The 21,839-nt window shown below is 39.5% G+C and overlaps 1 protein-coding gene across 9 annotated transcripts in view; it reads left to right on the forward strand.

The window, feature by feature from the left end:
* LOC124859406 (neurexin-1a) overlaps window positions 1–21,839 on the forward strand; it is a 250,549-nt gene that overhangs the window by 176,201 nt on the left and 52,509 nt on the right. For all 9 annotated transcript variants that reach the window (XM_047352171.1, XM_047352174.1, XM_047352172.1 and 6 more), the window contains one exon: window positions 13,682–13,853. In XM_047352171.1, the coding sequence (XP_047208127.1) occupies window positions 13,682–13,853 (172 nt within the window). The remainder of the gene's footprint in view (window positions 1–13,681; window positions 13,854–21,839) is intronic.

The raw sequence follows: 21,839 nt of genomic DNA on the forward strand, positions 1-21,839 counted from the left end.
CAAAATCCTAAAACAAACAAGCTAAATTATAAGCAAATTATAAACAAAAAAGAAAGCATAAATTACATAATACATAATAAACCATATGGATATATTGGTTGCACATAAAACAATAATTACTGCAAGGTTTGATGTTTCATGTAATAATTGTAATTTTGCAGACATGCTAATAACAATAATACCAATAAATAAATTGTAAAGGCATTGGGAGGATGCAGCCAGACATACCATATATTATTATTATTTCCCTTTAATCTTGCCCATTTGGGAAACCATAATTTGTAAATTGTAAGTTATTAAGCACCTTGTTTAACAAAGCAACTATGCCTTAGAGAAGCTATGCTGGTTGGCTTGCTTTCCTGCATATGATTATGCAGGCCATGCTTTGGGGTGTTGTCAAAGAACACATTATATTGTGTTTTTTTTTTAGAATATTAGAAGGTTGGTGGTGGGCTTGTAAAATTTCCCAATTTCTTTAATTTTTTTCCCATTTGTATACTTGTTATTGCCCTTAAAATAAATTACTTTTTAATGTTCACCATAATATTCACATGCAGAAAGAATAATCCATTTTTATTTGTCCTAATTATTTGGTTTCTTGTTTAATTTCATTAGCCAAGCTTTGCTTAAAAAAATTAGCAACCAAAGACTGTGAGAAGTAATTAAAAGATAAGGTCTGGAGCACAGTGTTCCAGTGCTAGCTGCATTAAGACATTTAGTTTCAACAGAAAATGTAACATCCCCTCAACATGCACACATTCTGTAGAGCCAAGCACATTTTATATCGAGGGGATGACAGAGGTACTCTCTCACCTACCAGCAGACCCCCCTCACACACATCCACACTGGAGAGGGACTTGTTTCTGTCCCATGGCGTCAGACTGATGAAATGCGGAATGTGACAGGAGCACAGTGGTTGTCGATGCGAATTGCTCATGAACAAGCAAAACATTAGGACAGACCAAACTGTGGTGTTCATTTTTGCAGATATCGGTGGGCTGTAATACTTCTGAATTCTTCTTTTTAACATTTTTTACAAGGAAAATAAGCCCACCCAAATAAAGCTTTGCAAACACTGCATCCTGCTGACTTAGTGTGGCTCCATTTTGCGCTTGGTTTGTTTGAGCCTCTGGCCTACTGTAAATAGCATACCATATAATTTTAATAAAAACATCAGTATGAGAGCCCGATTTATGTAATCAGTGATGTGTTATTTATGGACATCTTGTTAGAAGTAGGTTCCAGTTAGGTTTATCTGTCAATTTCATGAAGTACTTTAGGTGTTTACCACATCTGTTCAAACATAGTTTATAGACATAATTGGTAGAAAAAAAGTGATGCCATTCAACACACCTAATGACTACAGCAAAAATGCACTTGGTCTGCTAACAAGTATGTGTGTTTGTATAATGAGTTCAGATGGGAAGTTTTAACGACAAAATGACACTCTTTGCTGCTGCAGCTACTCCACCCACCAGCTGCAAGGATGAGAAGCATAAAAAAGAGCAGATTAGAGGAGAATAGTGGATCAACTTCATCAGTTAATTAAACTCTATTGCTGCTTGATGAGCAATTAATCAAAGCAGCGTGGTAAGTGTCTGGCAGGGCTGAGTCCTTGGGTGCGGTATGCGTGCACTATGTAGTATATTCCTGGGGGGAGGGGGTGGTCCCTGGGGGGACCAGCATTTACCAAGTGAGCAACCCTAAAATTGTATGGAGTTTAATGGGCTGGGCTTATGTAAGCATCTATCAATCACTCCCTGACATAAGCCTACACCACATTAGTGCTTCAGGATTAGGCTCTTCTTAGTGCTAAAACTAACATGTTGTCCAAGTCAATCCATTTTTAGGTTGTGTTGAAATTAATACGATTCATTTTTGCAAAAGACTTTAATCCAAATTTTGTTATAGCTCAGATAACAGAAGCAATAGAGGACGGAGGTAACAACGTTAATATGTGAGAGAGATGGGGACTAAACAGTTAAAAATCATTGTTTGTCTTATCATCAGGCACCTATAAGCCTACCAAGACACAGCCGCCCACCTAAACTGACAGAGAAGGCAAAGAGAGAACTAATCAGAGAACCAAGAAGCCCATTGTAACTATAGAGGAGTTGCACAGTTTCACATCTCACGTGAGAGAATTGTTTGGGAAGAAAACTATTAGTGCTGCACTCCAAGAATCTGGTCTTTACTGAATAGTGTCTAGAAGAAAAGTATTGTCCTATTTATAATGGGCAGGGCAGTGGTTCCCATTTATTTAAGTCAGGTGTGCGGCAGTAGCAAAACACATAAAATATGCAAGACAGTAGACTCTAATTGTACAGCTTGGTGCGTGGTGGAAAACTAAGGGAATATTATTTTTAACAAGAACTAAGCCTTTCTGGAAGATTCTCATTGTTTAATTGGCTATCACATTTAGTAAAATAATATTTAGGGAAGTAATATTTCCCAGATTGGAAGGTTTATGGGTAAATGATCCTTAATTAGCCCTCACCTGAGTCACATGCCTAGCCTTAGTTGTCAGCGGTTGGAGCTAACAAAGGAAACCTATAGCTTGTTACCACACCTTTAAAGTCAAACATGTACCTTTAAAATACCATTAATAAAAGGACTAAAATACATGTGCGTTGATGGTGCATTATGGCCGATCTGTGTTTAAATACACCCTTTAAATAAAGTTGTCTTCACTTTAAAAATAAAAAACAGAACACATACAGCTTCAATACTTAGATGTCTGTCACATTAGCTTAGCAGCTAGTCTGCTAGCACTTAGCTGAGTTTTCTCAACACAAACAAAAACCCAACATATATTTTTCATATTATTTGATCCTAAACTATTCTCTCTGCCCAAACACCACCTCTTACATAGACCATGCTGAAGAAAAGGTTCCAAAGGGTGCTGGTTTTGGGAAGCAAAGTTGTCCAGTCATCCACGTGGGGACTGAACTGTACACAAAGGCACATCGCGGCTACCTTAGTGGCTGCGGTACAACAAGGTAGCTCTCGCTACCTGAACGGGCACGCAGGGAGGCGTGCGATGCTACGGTCCCGATGCCTCCTTCTCCAGGTCATGGGGAAAACTGCTTCAGTTAGGGACAGGGGCTTTCTGGTTGCTTTTGTAACCTCAGAAAGAGAAGTCAACCAGTGTTGTACTAAATTATCCCTTTTTGTATGAACATGAGCATCTTGAGCAACAGGTCATGCTTAACTTTGTATGCACACAAATGGATATTCAGCTGTCTGATCGTAGTCACTTTTGGATTTAAGGATTCTCTGAAGGTATAGTCTTATAGTCGCCTGCACCCCGTCAAATTTCTGCACGTGTCTCTCTGTCCGTCTCTTCTGGAAATCTGTGTGACAGAGAACGAATGGAAGTTGGGATTGGGTTTTTGCTCAGAGATTCAGCTCTGACTCCTCCCTTTCCTGAGCTGACCTGAAAGCAGGTTAATGTGATCTATTTTAATAGTTCCAGAAAAGTTCATACAGGCCTTTAATTATGTTCACAGTCCATGCTCATCCATTCTTTACCCCATGGCTGGGGTCCCAACCAGGGCCGTTGTCAGGTTTAATCAACCTAAAATACCTATAACATAACAAAAAGAAAAGAAAAACAAAAGAATTAGTTTCTTACTTGCTGCGAGGAGAACGGACAGAGATGTGCTTTCAGTTACAAATCTCCTACCACTCTGAAAAACATCTCTCTCTCCGAATCCTCTTTTTATTTAGGGTGGTCCCTAGTTACAATGAACGTTGCTGCTCTGAAGGATGGGGAAAACAAACAACAGCAACGTGACATAGGTCATGCACACCATTATCCTGTGCAAAACAAAGCTTGCATAGTCTCCATAATCTTAAGGTATGTGCATTCTTTGTTCAGCACAATCAGCCATTGTCTTTGTGATGTCCTCAACTGTGACTGCATCATCTCGATTCCACCTTTCCTCCTTGCCTGCAAACAACTCATCACGTTTACTTACACATACAACATGAAAGGTTATAAAAGTCAAATAGTAAAGTTAATAAAGACAAGGAATATAAGATAAATCTATATACAATTATTCCAACAGCCGTAGCCAGACTTTAAAAAACATTGAGGTCCACCACTCATTAACACATTTAACAGTGAAATTGTAATTTTGTACTGTATTATTTGCAGTCAAATTTAGCCTGGATATCACTGTAATAACTTAACACATCTATCCATGGTCAGCAGTAGTCTAGAGAGAATATAATAAAGGCCAGTCAGTTTTTGTTTCTTTTGAACAACACAGGGACATGGGTCTCAGCAATGTATCCTGGCTAGAGAGGATGGACAGCAGCCATCTATTAAATCTCTTTTTATCATCTGGATTAAATAAACAAAGGATTCGTGTTAATTTATAAAACCAGTAAAAAAACTAAAAAAAAAGAATAAAAGCTTTCTGTCTGAATTTAATTTATGGAAACATTAGCTCTTGCAATAGAAGCATCATTAGTCTGACCCAACTGCTCACAAAAAAATGCGGCAATACAAATCAAACAACATCGTCAATGGGCGGTAACTATTCTAATAAACTTAAACAGTGTTATGAAGGATGAACACTAGTGAACTGTTATTTGGCGAAGAACGGATTTCAAGTAGGATATTTTCTGCAAGTTACCTCTGTTACGTTTCAGCGTGAGCTGCACTCCTCTTCTGGTCTTTATTTTAGCGGTAGGGTATGCAAAGTTGCACTCTTCTTTGTAAACATTGAGTTTGGCTGCCTTACACAGTTGTAGCAACTCCTACAGTAACCTGGTGGAGCTACACAGAGAACCACTTCTTTCGAAAGCATTGTTTTGATTAATTTTTTATTATATACAAAGCAGAAAAATACTGATGTCCGGACCTCGGTGTCCGCAGTGGTAGCTACGGCCAATGTCCCAACAAATGTATACAGCCTATTTACATATGGTTTACATCAAAGCATGTTCACATGTTAGATTGGCCCAGTCAAAGCATAGAGCTTAATCCATTTGAAAATCTGAGGCGATTCTACTAAGAAGAGATAGCATGAATTAAAAAAAAGATTAGTTATGTGCCACTAGTGGTGTCAGGAACGCGGTGTGGTGGTGAACCCCAGGATGGAGACAGGCAGGAAGCAGTGTGGCGTGGTGAGTAAACAGATTTATTAAATAAGACTCACTTCAGCGGGTGGGGGCAGAAACAGGCATGGACAGGCAAGCAAGACAGGTTTGGAAGAACATGCTTAGCATAAACAGATGAATTGTGAACAGAAACAAAAACCAAAAACAACCTGAACAGGGCTGAGGGGGCCTCAGAAGGATGGCCAGAAATAAAAACCAAAAAACCTGAACAGGGCGGGTGGAGGGAGCCGCGGAAGGAGGGCCAAAAATCAAAAACAGAAACACAGCTCAATCGGCCAACCAGCAGGTCGTCCCATACGGGCACAGAGTTCAGGCAGGCGACCAGGAGATCTTCCCGTGCAGGCACAAAGTTCAGGCGGTTGACATCGGCGAAGACATGGAGACTGGTCTGAAGGCCGGCGACAAAGGAGCTGGCTGTCTGGAGGACGGCAACGAGAGAAAGAGATGGCGCCTGGCGAACCCTCAGAGGCAGAGACGGCAACTGGTGAACCCTCGGAGGCTGAATCGGTGCCTGGCGAAATCTCGGAGGCTGAAGCAGAGTCAGCAGGACCCTCGGAGGCTGAAGCAGAGCCGGCAGGGCCCTCGGACGCTGAAGCAGAGTCGGCAGGACCCTCAGAGACGAGACCAGGAGCAGGCGCAAGAAGCCACTCATCTTTGAACCCCTCAGAAATAGGTGGTGGTTCATTATTGAAGGAATAGGAACTGGTGGCGGTTTGTCGTCGAACCCCTTAGAAGCAGGAACAGGATCAGGCAAAAGTTCATCCTCGAACCTCTCATCGTTGGGTTCAGAGACCAGAAGAAAGACAGGTTTTTCATCGAACCCCTCAGAAACATGATCAGACTGCAGTTTGTCCTCGAACTCCTTGTCGCTGGGTTCAGGGACTAAAGCAAGGATAGGTTTCTCCCCGAACCGGTGAGAAACAGGATCAGGCAGCAGTTCGTCCTCGAGTCGCTCAGGAACAGGATCAGGCAGCGTTTCGTCCTTGAACCCTTCGTCACTGGGTTCAGAGGCCAGGACGACGACCAGTCTCTCCTTGAATCCCTGGAAGGCCTTGGGACCAAGAACTGGAGGTTCGGCCTCAGAGAGGATGGCAGGAGCGGGAGCTGAGGTGTCTAGCTGACCTCCAGTGAAGACTAGAGCAGGAGCTGAGGCGTCTAGCTGACCTCCAGCGAAGACTGAAGCAGGTGCCGAAGCATCCAGCTGACCTCCAGCAAAGACTGAAGCGGGTGCCAAAGCGTCCAGCTGACCTCCAGTGAAGACTGAAAAAGGTGCCGAAGCGTCCAGCTGACCTGGGGTGTCCAGCCAACCCTCAGTGGTGTTAGGAGAAACTGAGGTGTCGCCGAGACCCTCAAAGACAGGAGCAGGACCTGAGGCGTCACTGAGACCCTCAGAGACAGGAGCAGGACCTGAGGCGTCGCCGAGACCCTCACAGACAGGAGCAGGAGCGTGGACTGTGCAGCACCGCTCTGGATGTCTGAGGCCGATTAAAGTGGGCAGCAGTAAAACTGCCTTACTGCTGTCTCATAATTATCCTCCATCTTGCTGACTCTCTCCTTCAGCTCAGGAGAAGGATGCAGAAGAATGGCCTTCTAAAAAGTTTGAGCTTACAAGCATAAATCCTAAGCTGGTCCTCCAGCTCGTCAGGCGTTGCCAGGGAGACAGTGATGTGGCAGACGAAGGTGTGGGAAACACGGCTACAGCTGTCGCAGCAGCGGACATGGGAATCTTCTTCTCGCCAGCCAAAAAGCAGGAAGCCGCTCTGCGCCAACGTTTCTCACGGTGGGAGGAAGAAGTCAGCTTCGCTGCCAGAACAGAAGCAGATGCAGCCTTACAATGGCAGCGTCCATGTTGAACAGTGAAGGGAGGAGGCAGAGAAAGCCAGAGCAGAAGCAGAAGAAGAATAAAACTCACTTCAGCAGGTGGTGGCAAAGACAGGCATGGAAAGGCAAGCAAGACAGGTTTGGCAGAACAGGCTTGGCATAAACAGATTAACTGTGAACAGTGATAATGTTTCTGTGAGAAGTAAACATAACAGCAGTGTATATATGGAGCATGGGGCAGGTGAAACAAGGAGACTGATTGCATGGTGCAGGTGGATCGAATGAAGTTGATTACTGGTTGACAGATGCAGGAAGTAAGAATGAAACGTTACTGGGGCAAAACAGAAATCCAATGATACAAAGTAATCGGGAGAAAACATAACATACAGAACATAAACTATAAAATAATAAGAAAGTAAACCATAACCAGAAAAATAATAAACAGAAGCAGGATCCAAGAGATGTAAACTGGAAAAAAGAATAAATAAAACCCAAAAAAAAACACCCCTCAAATTATGACAAGTGGCCTTTATTTTGGCTAAGACTCGAACCAGGGGACAGCCGCGTCAAAGGTTGAAGCCTCCATACATGTGTTGCACGCTCTACCGCTGTCAGTACGGCACCTGGAAGGTGGCATTTTTGGTCTCTAGGTGTACAAGGTCAGTAAAAATATACCTCCAAAAGACCAAACAACTTGAAGCTATTACTGCAAGGATTGACTCGGGGGGTGAGTAAAAATGTCAAGTTTTTCATTTGTAAAACAAATGAAAACCAATGCTTTTGTGATCTAAAGAAGTAAATTCCAATAAAATACATTAAAATTTGGGGTTTTTACATGATAAAATGTGAAAACGTTCATAGGGCATAAACACTTTTGTTGTTTTGATTTGAGTTTCTTAAATCTGTACCCTATATGCCTTTCTACCGTCTTTTATCTACTTCTTCGTCTCTTTCTACACCACCGCTGAGGCCCTCTTTTTGCTTTGAAAATTCAAGTTGGCAGTTTGTGACTAAATGCAGTAAATTTATTAACAAGACCGCAGGGAACATTAAAAGTCAATTGAAGGAGGCTATTAAAAGCAGGATTTTAATTGGGTTAGTGCCTCGGCTGAAACTTTTTTTTTCTCCGTCTCTTTTTCTAATAGCGATAGTCATAAAAAAGTTCTGAATTAATGCGTTCAGTATGTGCTAGTCCTTGAAAGGACTAGCAGAAGCCTTTTTGAAATCGCAGAGGCTTGTTTCATGTTAGTTCTTTATGCCGTAATCCAAATCTGTAAAATTCTGAAAATTGTGTGAAAATCAGCCTAAGTATAAAGTCTTATTATATCATATGGCTGTGTTGTCTGCTCTCTTCCTGTTCTTCCTCCTACTAAGAGGAAGCTCATTTATCAATGTTTTATGGTGGAAGAGTACATATCTTTGAATGAGACAATTTAACTATGACAAGATTGTACAACAGCAAAAGTGTCTGCAGATTAACCGCTGGTCAGGTCTGAAAACCTCACTACAGCTGTTGTATCTATTTGCGTTTCAATTTGAGATGGTCGGTGTTAGGGCCTGCAAGCAATGGGTACATTATGTTAGCACTGTAGCTTTACTGGATCAGATTATATAATCTGTTGAAAATACATTACACAGCATACTATTGTCCTAGTTTTGGTAACATGGTGTGACACATTACAAATGACTTTAATTGCGCTGTGGCTTCTGGCTGTTCTGATGTGCTCTTCCAGGGGCTGGGGTTTTAGTGCATGCATACGTCTGTTTGTTTAGTGGTGGACTCAGAGAAGGAGTTGGTTTATGCACATGGGAGAGTTGGAAAGAGAGATGGTGAGGCGGCAGCATATTGGCTGTGCTGACTGGATAATGGCATGCAAAGTGCTGCACCGCAATTCTAGGCTGAGCCTCCAACCAGATGCTGCTTTCACTGCAGCTCGTAAGCAGAGAGAGTGGTAGGCTGCAATAACATACGCACTCATCTTCAATGGATTAAACAGGAGGATTGAGGCATTTTGATCATGTACTGTAAAAGGAGCTTATTAAAGCTAATACTCATTATGTGAAGGAGACTATGGATAAAATGAGTTCTAAACCTCTGTGGTTTCTTTGTGGTATTTCTCTATAGTTGGAGTTTATGCTGTGTGTGTAATGAATGTGCCATTCATTACAACTTGAAGAGCCTAAAAAACTTCACAGATTTACTTATGTTTTATGAAGACACAGTTAAGAAGATTATTCATGGGTACAGTGAGGAGCTCCAGATGGCAACTTTACACAAAAGAGCTTAGCAGGTAACTTTCATATTAGCTATATAATTAACTTTTTTGTGTTGTATTTTTATAAATAGATAGCATAATGCATAGGGCAGTGAGTCTCATTATGAAAAAAAGCTGGGCCACCCCATTAATCATTCAGGCCATATTAATAATAAATGTTCACATGTCAATGTCTAATGTTCTCTTCTCTAGCAAAAAAAGTGATTTAATTGCACTTTAATTGAAAAAAGAATTTTGTTTTACTCTTTAAACCAACGATATCAACAAAGTGCAGATTTTTTGTAAGGAATAAGTTAAGACACCTTATCGCTAGTATTACTTTCTTTTCTGAAAAGAAAAGAATCGCTAGTATTACTTTTCCCCACTCCTTTCAGCTGTTGGACATTTTAGGGATAAACTTAATTTACGATCAGTTTCACAACATCTCAATGAGATGCCCATGACAAATTCTGCCCATGACTTTCCATTTTTATTTTTATTGCCATATTGCGGGATCCAGTTCTGCGTAAATTTAAAGTTTTTTACAGATGGTCTTACATGTTTGTCAAACACCACTGTTTATAGGCAACTGTGGCTCAGTAGGACGAGTAGTTGTCTTGCGATCAGAAGGTTGTGGGCTTGATTCCAGCTTCCTCCTGCCATATGTCAATGTGCCCCTGGGCAAGGCACTTAACCTTAAGTTGCCTACTGATCTGTGCATCGGTGTATGAATGTGTCAGCGTTAGTGAGTTCAATTGGGTGAATGTGGCTTTAGTGTAAAGTGCTTTGAGTGGTCTGCATGACTAGAAAAGTGTTATATAAGTTCAGTCCATTTACCGCTATTTGGTAGAATTCATGATGAATTTGTTACTCATGAGCTGGGTGTTTAAGGTTTTTTTGAGACTTCTGTGCATCCAGTGATCTGTTTTCAGGTTGAGCTTGCTTTTAAGGCCACATTTGGGCATGTTGGGCAGTTGTTTTGAATCAAACCACTTCCCAGCCTCTTAAGCAGCTATAATCTTATTTCTGAAGGCCTCAGACAGCTTTCTCTCTCTCTCTTTCTCTCTCTTTATATATATATATATATATATATATATATATATATATATATATATATATATATATCGTAAATTCTGGACCACAGAGCGCACCTGATTAATGCTTTAATTTTAGAAAGAAAACCAATTTTGTACTTGTACAGGCCACACTGGATGTTAAGCCGCAGGTGTCCCACGTTTTAATATGATTTGCACAGAAGGTTATTACACGTGAGGAACTTTTATAGGTTTATAGGTAATATAAACAAATGTATATTGCAAATGCTTTTTACTGGACAGTGCACGAACAACATTCCAATATCTCCTAATTGATATACACTGCAGCCTACCAGGTCAAAAGTCATTGATCGCCTTCTTCATCTTCTTCCTGCGCACTGAAACCATTAAAGTCCTGTTCTTCAGTGTCGGAATTGAACAGCCTCAGGATCTCGACACTCACTTCAGCCTCTTTGTTATGGCTCTCACTTGAGCGCACCCAGTCCCCTTAATCACGCAGCAGTCCACCCTTTCGAAACCTGTTGGTGATTTTCCATGTTGATGAGGGTGAATATAAATGTCTGATTTACAATACCAGTAACTGAATTGTGAAACTGCTCTTGATTTATCGCACAAGTTCATTGGACCTCTTTGAACTACTCATCAATTTGATTGGTCTGCTGTTACCAGGCAAAATGTTTTGGGCGGCATGAAAAAAAACATTCATTAGCCGCACAATTGCTGCAGTGTTCAAAGTGTGGGAAAAACGTAGTGGCTTATAATCTGGAATTTACGGTATATAATAAATTAGAATATGCAGAATATGCTTTCCAATGAGGCACTTGTCAAATGAAAGTACCTTTCTAAACTATACATTTTATTATGTCCACATTTTTGGATTAAAAAAGTTTTTTTTTATTGGTCTGTGGTAATATTCTAATCTTAAATGTCTCGTTTTCAATAGTTATTAGCCAAAAATGGTTATTAGTAATACAAAAACTGGCTTTAAAACATCAGTCTCTGTGTAAATAGTCTATATAATGTGTTTTAATTAGTGAACAGAATAAGTGAAAAAATTTACTTTTCAATATTGCATACAGTGGGGAGAACAAGTATTTTATTCACCGCTGATTTTGCAGGTTTTCCCAATCCCAAATCACATTGTGTGATTTTAAGTAATAAATTAGCATTTTATTGCATGACAGAAGTATTTGATCACCTAACAACCAGTTAGGTGATCAATAGGTGATATACAGGGGTTGGACAGTCAGTCAGTCATTTTCTACCGCTTATTCCATAGTGGGTCACTGGGAAGCTGGTGCCTATCTCCAGCAGTCTATGGGCGAGAGGCAGGGTACACCCTGGACAGGTCGCCAGTCCAACATGCAAACTCCATGCAGAAAGACCACCAGATGGGAATTGAACCAAGGACTTTCTTGCTGCAAGGCAACAGTGCTACCAACTGCGCCACGGGCTGCACGGTGGCACTGGGGTTGGACAATGAAACTGAAACACCTGTCATTTTAGTGTGGGAGGCTTCATGGCTAAATTGGACCAGCCTGGTAGCCAGTCTTCATTGATTGCACATTGCACCAGTAAGAGCAGAGTGTGAAGGTTCAATTAGCATGGTAAGAGCACAGTTTTGCTCAAAATATTGAAATGCAGACATTATTATGGGTGACATACCAGAGTTCAAAAGAGGACAAATTGTTGGTGCACGTCTTGCTGGCGCATCTGTGACCAAGACAGCAAGTCTTTGTGATGCATCAAGAGCCACGGTATCCAGGATAATGTCAGCATACCACCAACAAGGACGAACCACATCCAACAAGATTAACTGTGGACCCAAGAGGAAGCTGTATGAAAGGGATGTTTGGGTGCTAACCCGGATTGTATCCAAAATACATAAAACCACGGCTGCCCAAATCATGGCATAATTAAATGTGCACCTTAACTCTCCTGTTTCCACAGCCAAACCTTTGGCCACTCATGCCAATGCCAAACGTCAGTTTCAATGGTGCAAGGAGCGCACATCTTGGGCTGTGGACAATGTGAAACATGTATTGTTCTCTGATGAGTCCACCTTTACTGTTTTCCCCCCATCCGGGAGAGTTGCGGTGTGGAGAAGCCCCAAAGAAGCGTACCACCCAGACTGTTGCATGCCCAGAGTGGGCTGCCATATCATGGCATTCCCTTGGCCCAATACTTGTGCTAAATGGGCGCGTCACTGCCAAGGACTACTGAACCATTCTTGAGGACCATGTGCATCCAATGGTTCAAACATTGTATCCTGAAGGCGGTGCCGTGTATCAGGATGACAATGCCCCATTACACACAGCAAGACTGGTGAAAGATTGGTTTGATGAACATGAAGTGAAGTTGAACATCTCCCAGATCTAAATATTATTGAGCCACTTTGGGGTGTTTTGGAGGAGCGAGTCAGGAATTGTTTTCCTCCACCAGTATCACGTAGTGACCTGGCCACTATCCTGCAAGAAGAATGGCTTAAAATCCCTCTGACCATGGTGCAGGACTTGTATATGTAATTCCCAAGACCAATTGACGCTGTATTGGCCGCAAAAGGAGGCCCTACACCATACTAATAAATTATTGTGGTCTAAAACCAGGTGTTTCAGTTTCATTGTCCAACCCCTGTATATATATGTATATATATATATATATATAAATATATATATATATTTATATATATAAGCTGCTCACAGAGAGTATTATGGTGCTATCTATGACACTTGAGGACACTGTTAGAAACACAATAGGATCCCAGTCACACCAGTAAACAGAATAAAACCGTAATGGGTTCGTGCAAACCCATCTGAGTTAAAATGCCCTAAACATCAAAAAGCAATGTGGTTTTTGTCATGCAGCAAATAAATAATTTACTCATTGATGCAATGTTTTTTGGAGTAATGCCCATTTGTTGTTTCCACTTTAAGTTCAATGACAACCCTTTAGAATGCAGCCATACATAGTTCAGTCCATAATTCAGTCCAGGTCTAGTCAATCCACATGTTACGGTTTTTTATGCTGTGTTCTATATGTTTTTTGTGTTTTCACTAATAAAGGTTTCATTAATCTGGGACTGCTTAAAGGATGTTATAGAATCACTATCAGAATGCATAGTTACAATAATTATTTATAGTAACTATGTATTTAAGTATTTAAATTGTTCTTGCCTAAACTTTGCTTTAATCAAATTAACCTCCTCTGACAGTGGTGCATATATATGCATATATTTACCATATTCAACAGATTTTTTATGTTATTTATTGTTTTACTTTTGAATTGAGGTTCTGACTAGACTGTTCTCTAAACATCTCCATATCCATATTAAGTTTGATATAGTTCATAACCACTTTGTACACAGTAATAATGCATCATTACTAAAACATGTTTTTGTTTTCTATGCTCTTCTCCTTTCAGGAAAAAGGAAACATTGCTGTAGTATTTAATGTGGGAACAGATGACATAAACATCGAGGAGACATCAAAGTTTGTAAATGATGGAAAGTACCATATAGTGAAGTTTACAAGGAGTGGGGGTAATGCCACTCTGCAGGTGGATGACCTGCCAGTCATTGAACGCTACCCCACAGGTGAGTCCCACCGCTTTGCCTGCAATTCCATTTCTTGCTGCTTATAGGAGATAACATGACCTAGATGTTGTCAAGCCAGCTATTAAAGTCTTATCTGTTAGGATGTCTTTATGTTAACCTGGCATGTACTTTAATTGCTATTTATCTTTCTGTTTTCAGCAGTTGTTAGGAATCCCACCAGTGCTGCTGAGTTTTATCACTAGATAATGGTTAAGATAATGCTGCTAAATAACCTTTACAAATTAGGCAGACCTGAAGTTGCCTTTTCCTATTTAATAGGCTTAAGTAATGAACAGTCTCAAAAGACAGCCAACCACACTGTCTACATGTCTGTATTATACTCTTCCAATCCACCTACAGCATACTCTTTAAGGAGCTCAGATCAATACACTATTCCGACAAACTACCACATTTATCGTGGAAGGTAACTGTGTGCCATTTATTACATTTATTTCTTTGTCAATACAGTTGATTGATTGATTAACTGATTAATGGCATTGTGTTGGACAAGCCTGTAATAACAAATTTAGAGTAAATGTGGTACTTATGGAGAATTAGGTGCCACGTAGATGATCGGCTGCCTTTAACAACTAGTAACAATGCACTTTTATATTCATCATTTTGACAGCAAAACCACAATTACCCATGCAAAAACCAAGCTGTGTTAATTTTCTCAGTCATTAGTGCTGCTAATAATTTCATTTGTGTTGGGCTTTTTATAAAAAACACTTTGCATGACAGCAGAAGATGAATGCAGTAATTGCAGCCCTGTGTGATGGATGGGAAGTACGTGAAAAAAGAACTGTAGGTTCGAAGTAGAAGAAAATGTTTCCAAACATCAACAATTCAACGTTTAGAAATTTGTTTTCTTTTTTTTTTTTTTTTTAGAAAAGGCAACTTTGTGCCACTATATTAAACATGGAAAATATGCTGTTGTCTACTGGTTAACTAGTACCACTCAGCAACACTGGTATGTTTCTGTAAAGTCTTAAAATGTCAGTTATTCCAATTTCAATGCTACTGTATGTGTTGTTGAAACTCTTAACTTTTTTACCTGCTGTAAGGCTTTGACAAAAGCTACAGATAGTCAAAGGCATTTTAAAGTGACTGATGCAAACCTGAATCTGACTATTGTTGAAGGTACAAGCTGCTGTTCCAGAAAAGCAAAGGTTGCACTACCACATTTGTTAAACTGTGAGAATGCATAAAATGTGTATGCAACAAAACAGACAAAACACAACCTGTCTCTTGTCTTCATAATCTTTAGTGACCTTTCAGCTGAGAATTGTGCATTCATCTAAATGATAGATGGTTGGATGACTGCAACCCATTCCTCGCAGTTTGCCTGGGGTGGAAAAGAGAACTGAAAGCTTTTGACGTGGTCGTGACAGGATGTGAAGCAGATTTAAATGCGGTCATGCTCCTGTCTCTACATTTAAACGTGCGTGCTGTAAGGTGGCTCCTGTGGTTAGCACTGTTTCCTCACAGCGAGGAGGTTGCCAGTTTAAATCTTAGGTGGGAACATTCTTCAAGGAGTTTGCACATTCTCCCCATGCATAGGTTCCCTGCAGGTAAACGAGCTTCCTCCCACTATTCAAAAACAAGCAAGTTAGGTTAATGGTGACTCTAAACTGGAAGTAGGTGTCAGTGGGTGCAGGCATCATGGCCCAATGATGGGCTGGTGATCTGTCGAGGGTGCAGTCACACACCTTAAAATCCTAACAGATTTACGAGTGTACAGAAAATGGATGGATGGATATTACATATTTACTAAAATAAGAACATTTTAAGTATTAGTTTGGATTTCTTGAAATAAGGTTCTGTTTAGCAATTATTTGTCATAGTTCCTTTACCTGTTTAAAACAGAGAACAATTTTTAGAAAAGTGAAGAAATCCCTAGAGTGGGGAAATGCTGACATCTAGACAGGAATAACTCACAGTTATAGCTGATTTTAGCAATTCAAATCAAATCAAACTAAAATGTTTACACAAATGTACCATTTTGATGCTACTACACAAATGACAGTCTTTTGCAAAGTGAAAGGGTTCACTCCACTATTGGTGGATTTGAATTGGATTGTCAAGTTCAAGCTGATTGGTCTGGAACGAGGCAAGGAGTATTTAACAAACAATTCAATTGTGTACTATGTTACCATCTCTCATCTACACAAAGCACATTTTTTTACAATCCACAACAGTGGAGCTGTTGTATTCTGATTCAGATGTATGCTCAGTTAAAAAACAGTGTCAAAGAAAACCTATGCTACAATTGATTTAGTAGAATCTTTCAGCTTAGTACTGCTTTAAGCATGCTAAGAATCTTTTTTTTAATTTTGATGTCATTAATGTTCACATTCTTGCCACCTACTGGCACCGAATGAATATCACAGCGATTTCTATTGAAATTTGAAAGACTCTAGAAACATAGAGAGAGTAGTATAACCTGGGCTTATTACAGAAGGCAGCCTCCAACAACATACTTTCTTATAGTGCATTGATGTTGTGTTTCTGACAAAAAGTAAAAACAACAGTCTTATGTGAAATTGTACACAGTTAATATTTACTAATATAGTGTTGTATCCCAGGGATTTAAACATTTTCAGTTTACATTGTTTTAATTGTTGAAATAAACTAAAATGGGCCTCTCCTGTTAGCCCTTCCATCACTTGAGGTTTTCGTTATTTTCTACTTTTTTCTGTGCATTCTGTGGGACATAGTCTTATAGAGGTAAACTAACTATTACTAATATCTTTACAAACCTTCAGTTTTGACACCAAACTGTCCCTTTGGCATTTAATTCTGCAGACTGAAATCTAAATGTGCTTGTTTAAGTTTAAAATAGGATAAATGTTGATAAATAAAGCGACCATTTATTGACTTCAAGCACATCACAACTTAACTGCCCAACCTTTGACTAATTCTGGTCAATGTATTCTAAAAGGTAAATAATATGTACATAAATTCTCTCATGGCAAGTGATTGGTTTCACATGTGGCTGGACAAATCCCCACCAATCACACTTTAGTGACAATGCCAGGTCCGGCTACTTTATTAGGCCTGTAGCGAACTAATTACATCTAATCACAATAATGGCATGGTCCTCCCCTCTTCCCCAGCACACAAAGCCATTATTCTCTCAGCTCGCCTGTAGTTTGATTAGTGTCCATGTATCCCTTTAACATACTCATAATAGCAACCCTCAGCTCTTCTTAGGCCACTCACTGATCAACAGTGATTGTAATCAAACTAGACGGGAAAAATAAAAATGATGGCTGGAAAGTGAGAAGGAGAGAGGAGGAGTTTGCACTTGGGGATGATGTGCTATCACTCTCAAAACAAGGAAATAATTGCTTCAACAGACCCACAACTGCTGCCCTCATAATCTCATTAAAAAGTCTCATGTTGGATGCTTACAGGCTTTTGAAAGTCTTCAGAACAATAATGAGAATCTAAGATGCTGAATGTGTAATCGGACACATAAGTAGTGTTGTGTTTGTTGTAGTTTATGTAGTTAAGGTTGCCTTGCTTTTTTTCACACACAATAGGGGAGTGCAGCAAAAAAAAAAAAAAATGTCCCTTCTCCTGAGCCTTGGCCATGGAAGTAATACCATAACAATTGTGCATCCAAACCCACAGGGTACAATGCAGTATCCTATGGTAGCACCCGATGAACACGCACTACACACAAAGATAATGGAGAAGTCCCTGGCCTTATTCTTTTACTGTTATCAGAGCGTGGTGCACTTACAGAGCTCTCTGTCTCTTCTTCTCCTTAGCTCTCACTTCCTTCTTTTTTCTGCCCTTTTTACCTCTATCTGGCCACCATCTCCCCAAAGCTCCCCACCCCCATGTTGATCCAACCCGTTGTTTTTTCACCGTGTGGTCTGGTCTCTGCTCTGTGAGATTCAACAGAAGGGGGTGAAATTTATCCATCAAAACTCCTATCCGTCTCTGCTCATTTTCTTTCTTAGTGCAAAAAATAAGCCCAGGCGTCATTAGAAGACATCACAGAGCATGCTTAAGAACTGTTCAGTGGCTATCACAGTCAGACAATGAAGCAACGGTGCAGAATAGGGTGGTTTGGATACATTCAGCCCACAAGATAACATGTAATACTGGTTTCACAGAAACAAGCCAAGATTTTAACAACAGTTTTAGGAAAACTTGGATGTTCATTTAATTACAAATCACAGCCTGTGTTTTAAAGAATCTACCATGAGTGTAGAATATTCTAGTCCAGGTTTGAGAAGTTCATGTTTTGCTTACCTCTTGTTTAATTCTAAAGGAATTCTAATGCCATTTCTTTTTGTATTTTTTACAGATAGAACAAAGCTTTCATGAAGCTCAAACTATATTTAAAAGAATATGTATTTAGTGTATAATTATTAATCTCAGAAATGACCAATAGGGTTTTTTTGGATTTTTAACTAAAGGTGGAAAAATGCATTCTAGATTTGTTGAAAAACTGTATAGTAGCTTTGTAGTTTTCCACCAACATGAAGCTCCAGCTCAGCCATTCATTGTTTACCCATCCATCCATCCATCCATCCATCCATCCATTATAACGTGAGATCTCATTTTAATCTTAGTGCTTAATAACAAAAAAATGTATTGTGTGTGTATTTTGTATAGGTTTCCTGTTTTTAATTGTCCAATCTCATGAACAGCCTGAGTTTTGGCATGTTTGCTCATTTTAGGTGTTGAGTATGTGAGGGCTTGATATGAGATAAAATTGATGCCTTATCTGACCAATCCATTAACAAAAAAAAAAAAAACAAGTGGGTAAGGGCACAGTGGGTCATAGTGAATCGCTGCTGTCTGGCAGTGGAGATAAGACAGGCTGTCCCACACCAAACCAAATCACCGTTTAACAGCAGTCATAGGCTCCTCTTGCAGGCATGATGAATGGGCTGCAGCAAACCCCAGGGATAGCATTGTTTAACACCCTGTGGTCCTGCAGTGGAGATCAATACATGATCAGACCTTGATTATGTCCACACTTAATTAACCTCAGTATAGAGATAGACTGAGCCTGCCACTGGATGCAGAGCGAGAAGCAGAAGCTGTTTAAAAATGGTGCATATTTTTGCTCAGATGTGGGGGATTCTAGCACCCTCGCAAGCTGCGTCTAAGCATAAGTATGTGTGTTAACTATATAGCATATGTTTCTGTGCACCTGGCTGTCCCCAAGGTTCTTCCATTCGTTTTATTACATTCCTGATTAAAAAAAAAGAAACTTGTAATCTTTGCTTCATCATTTTATTTGCGTCTTGTAGCTACACAGAAGACCTGCTATTTTAGAGTAAAACTACAAGATTTATAAAACAATCTGACTGTTGACAAATCGAACCACCATTTGTATTCACAAATTTACTCTGACTAATGATGCAAGTACCATGGAAATGTCTTGAGATTCAATGTGACTCCTTTTGGCTAAATTTATAAGTCCTCACCGTCCTTTCATCAGCTGTAGGCTAAGATTTCTCCAAAGCACCAATCTGCTCCTGACCTCTCCTCGGATGAGGTGATGCAGAGACAGGAAATGGAGAGGTGACATAACTAACACCCTATGACTGGCAAAAGGAGGTGATGGGAATTAACAAATCCCATGAATGTTCCATTCTAATAGCAATCAAGTATTTTTCATCAGTTCAGTTCAGTCATTGAAAATACCAGGAGGCACATCTGTGTTTGGTGGTGTAAACATTTGCCCCCAACAAATGCCCTATTTACCCATGTTGGAATGTGCAAGCTGTAATCTAAGCAGAAAACCCACAAGGAAATCATTTATCATGCTTTGAGAAGTGAAAGAAGTTTCATCATTGTTTATAGTGGTTGTATTCACACTGTTAAAATATAACATTAAATCAACAGTTGGGAGATGATTCAAAATTGCCTTGTAAATCTGGTTTAAAAGTCCTCACTTTAATGTTCATTCAATCCTTTTTTTTTTTTTTTTTTGCTTTGTTAAAGCTATCTTGTTTATATGAGCAATTCCTTAAAGCTCAGAGTCAATTTGCTACCCTGCCAATTTATACCCTATTTTCACATGTGGCATTTAATGTTCCACATTCCACCCTGCTTCAATCATGTATCTTTAAACAGATAATTTCTTACTTATGAACTTAAACATTGCCTATCATTTTGTTTCTCTTAGTACAGTATTTTGATGAATGATACAGGTTAATATAATGAAAATATTTTTTTTGTTATATGTCAAGTCATTATTACTTCTACTGATTGTAGTTCTGATCCCTGTTATTCTGAGCAAGCTTCTGCTGGTAGATGCTGTTTATTGTAGTAACAAAACCCTATTTCATTTTAGTAACTGGTATATATTATAGAATTTGTTAACTATAATACTTTGCATTGATGTGTTAAGTGAATCTTTATAATGATGTCCGAATCAATGGATATATATTTACCTTAGAGAAGTATCACCTCATCTTGAAGGAGAACACATTTTACTTTACTTTCAGCAACTACCAAAAGATGCCAACCGTCCAAACACCCAGTATCCAGTTGTATATATTTTATGACTATTTAAGGCTGGCTGGTTCTTGTCTTTTGTCCAGAAATCCAAACATTTGAATATTTTAGCCTATGCTTCTCAACCAAATTTAACCTAAACAAAGACTTGAATAGCACATTTTTATCAACCCCAAACCCTAACATATTAGGACTTAAATAGATATCTTGTGACTTTTTGGTTCTTAAACCCAGTTCCACATCATTTAGATAGAAAGAAACTATGTCTTTGTACTGTATTCAGCAAAAAGGGGAAACAGCTTTGACACACCTTTTGTTTTAAGCTTTTATCTGGTAGTTTCATTGGTTTCAAATGGGTGTATCGCATAACGATTGCTTTGCATTGGAAACGATTGTACGATAGTTGTATGATTTTAACACTGATGATATTCAAGAAAATTAAAATATGCTGTGAGAGTAGACTGAAAGTGCACTGAATGAGTTTTCACAGCAAGCTCATTGGGCTTCATCAATGTTTACTTAATGAAAGATAACCGGGCATTTTTTAAGAACATTGCTCTCTCATTAGCTAATGAAGTAAAATGAAGTACCCTATGTTCTTGGATTGCAGAACATATCTTTCTAAATCCTCATTGAGGGAAAGGTGCTCCACTAAATCTCACTCACAAGCCAATGTGTTTCAACCTGGCACAATCAACTGCAACACCGTGAGCTGCACACACAAGCTTTAAATCCTTTCTCTGTGTGGCTGATCCTCAGTAGTAATTCAAACTGATGTGATTAAAAATATCTTTTTATGCGCCGTCTTACCTCCAAGACCTTTCATCAGATCAAACGTGCATCTGTTACAAGGTTAGCCTTCTCTGTTCATTTCTTTGCCATCTTTTCCTCTCCGAGGCCATTCTCTGCCGACTCATTGTTAGCTACAGGATCCTTTATCGGCCAGAACTGAATTAATATAGTTGATGGGACAAACATTGTCAATCTGCCAGAAGAATAGAGCTGACCAAATTCAATCTCGACAGACAATACCAGGGGAAAAGCACTCAGAGACAGTGCCACTTTGCTGAACGTTTTCTGTTTTTGAGAGGTTATTGGCCTTGACAAAAGGGTGATGCAGAGTTTACCCTCATTAAAGCCAACATGTCCCTCCAATGTTGGAGTGCAGCTTTTCTGCAGATGGTCTTCTGCTCTTTTGTCATTTATTTGGTCTATCTTCCAAAAAGATTTCTCTATCTGACATAATTATTCAAATTAAAGTAAAAACTTTAGAAGCTGAAGCTTTTGCCAAAGCCATTTTATTACAGGTTTAACTGTGTATGTACTTACATTGACATTGTCTTCTGACCAGATGTTATGATAGAAATCTGTGTTAATTGTAATACTGCAAACAGCTTAATAGTTATTGCCAATTAGGCTATTGGTTAATTGGGTGTACATTTGTTAAAGTTAAAGTTAATATAACTATAAAAGGTTTACATAATAATAAAATTAAAT

The sequence above is a fragment of the Girardinichthys multiradiatus genome, chromosome 22 (assembly GCF_021462225.1).
Source record: "Girardinichthys multiradiatus isolate DD_20200921_A chromosome 22, DD_fGirMul_XY1, whole genome shotgun sequence".
Taxonomy (NCBI): domain Eukaryota; kingdom Metazoa; phylum Chordata; class Actinopteri; order Cyprinodontiformes; family Goodeidae; genus Girardinichthys; species Girardinichthys multiradiatus.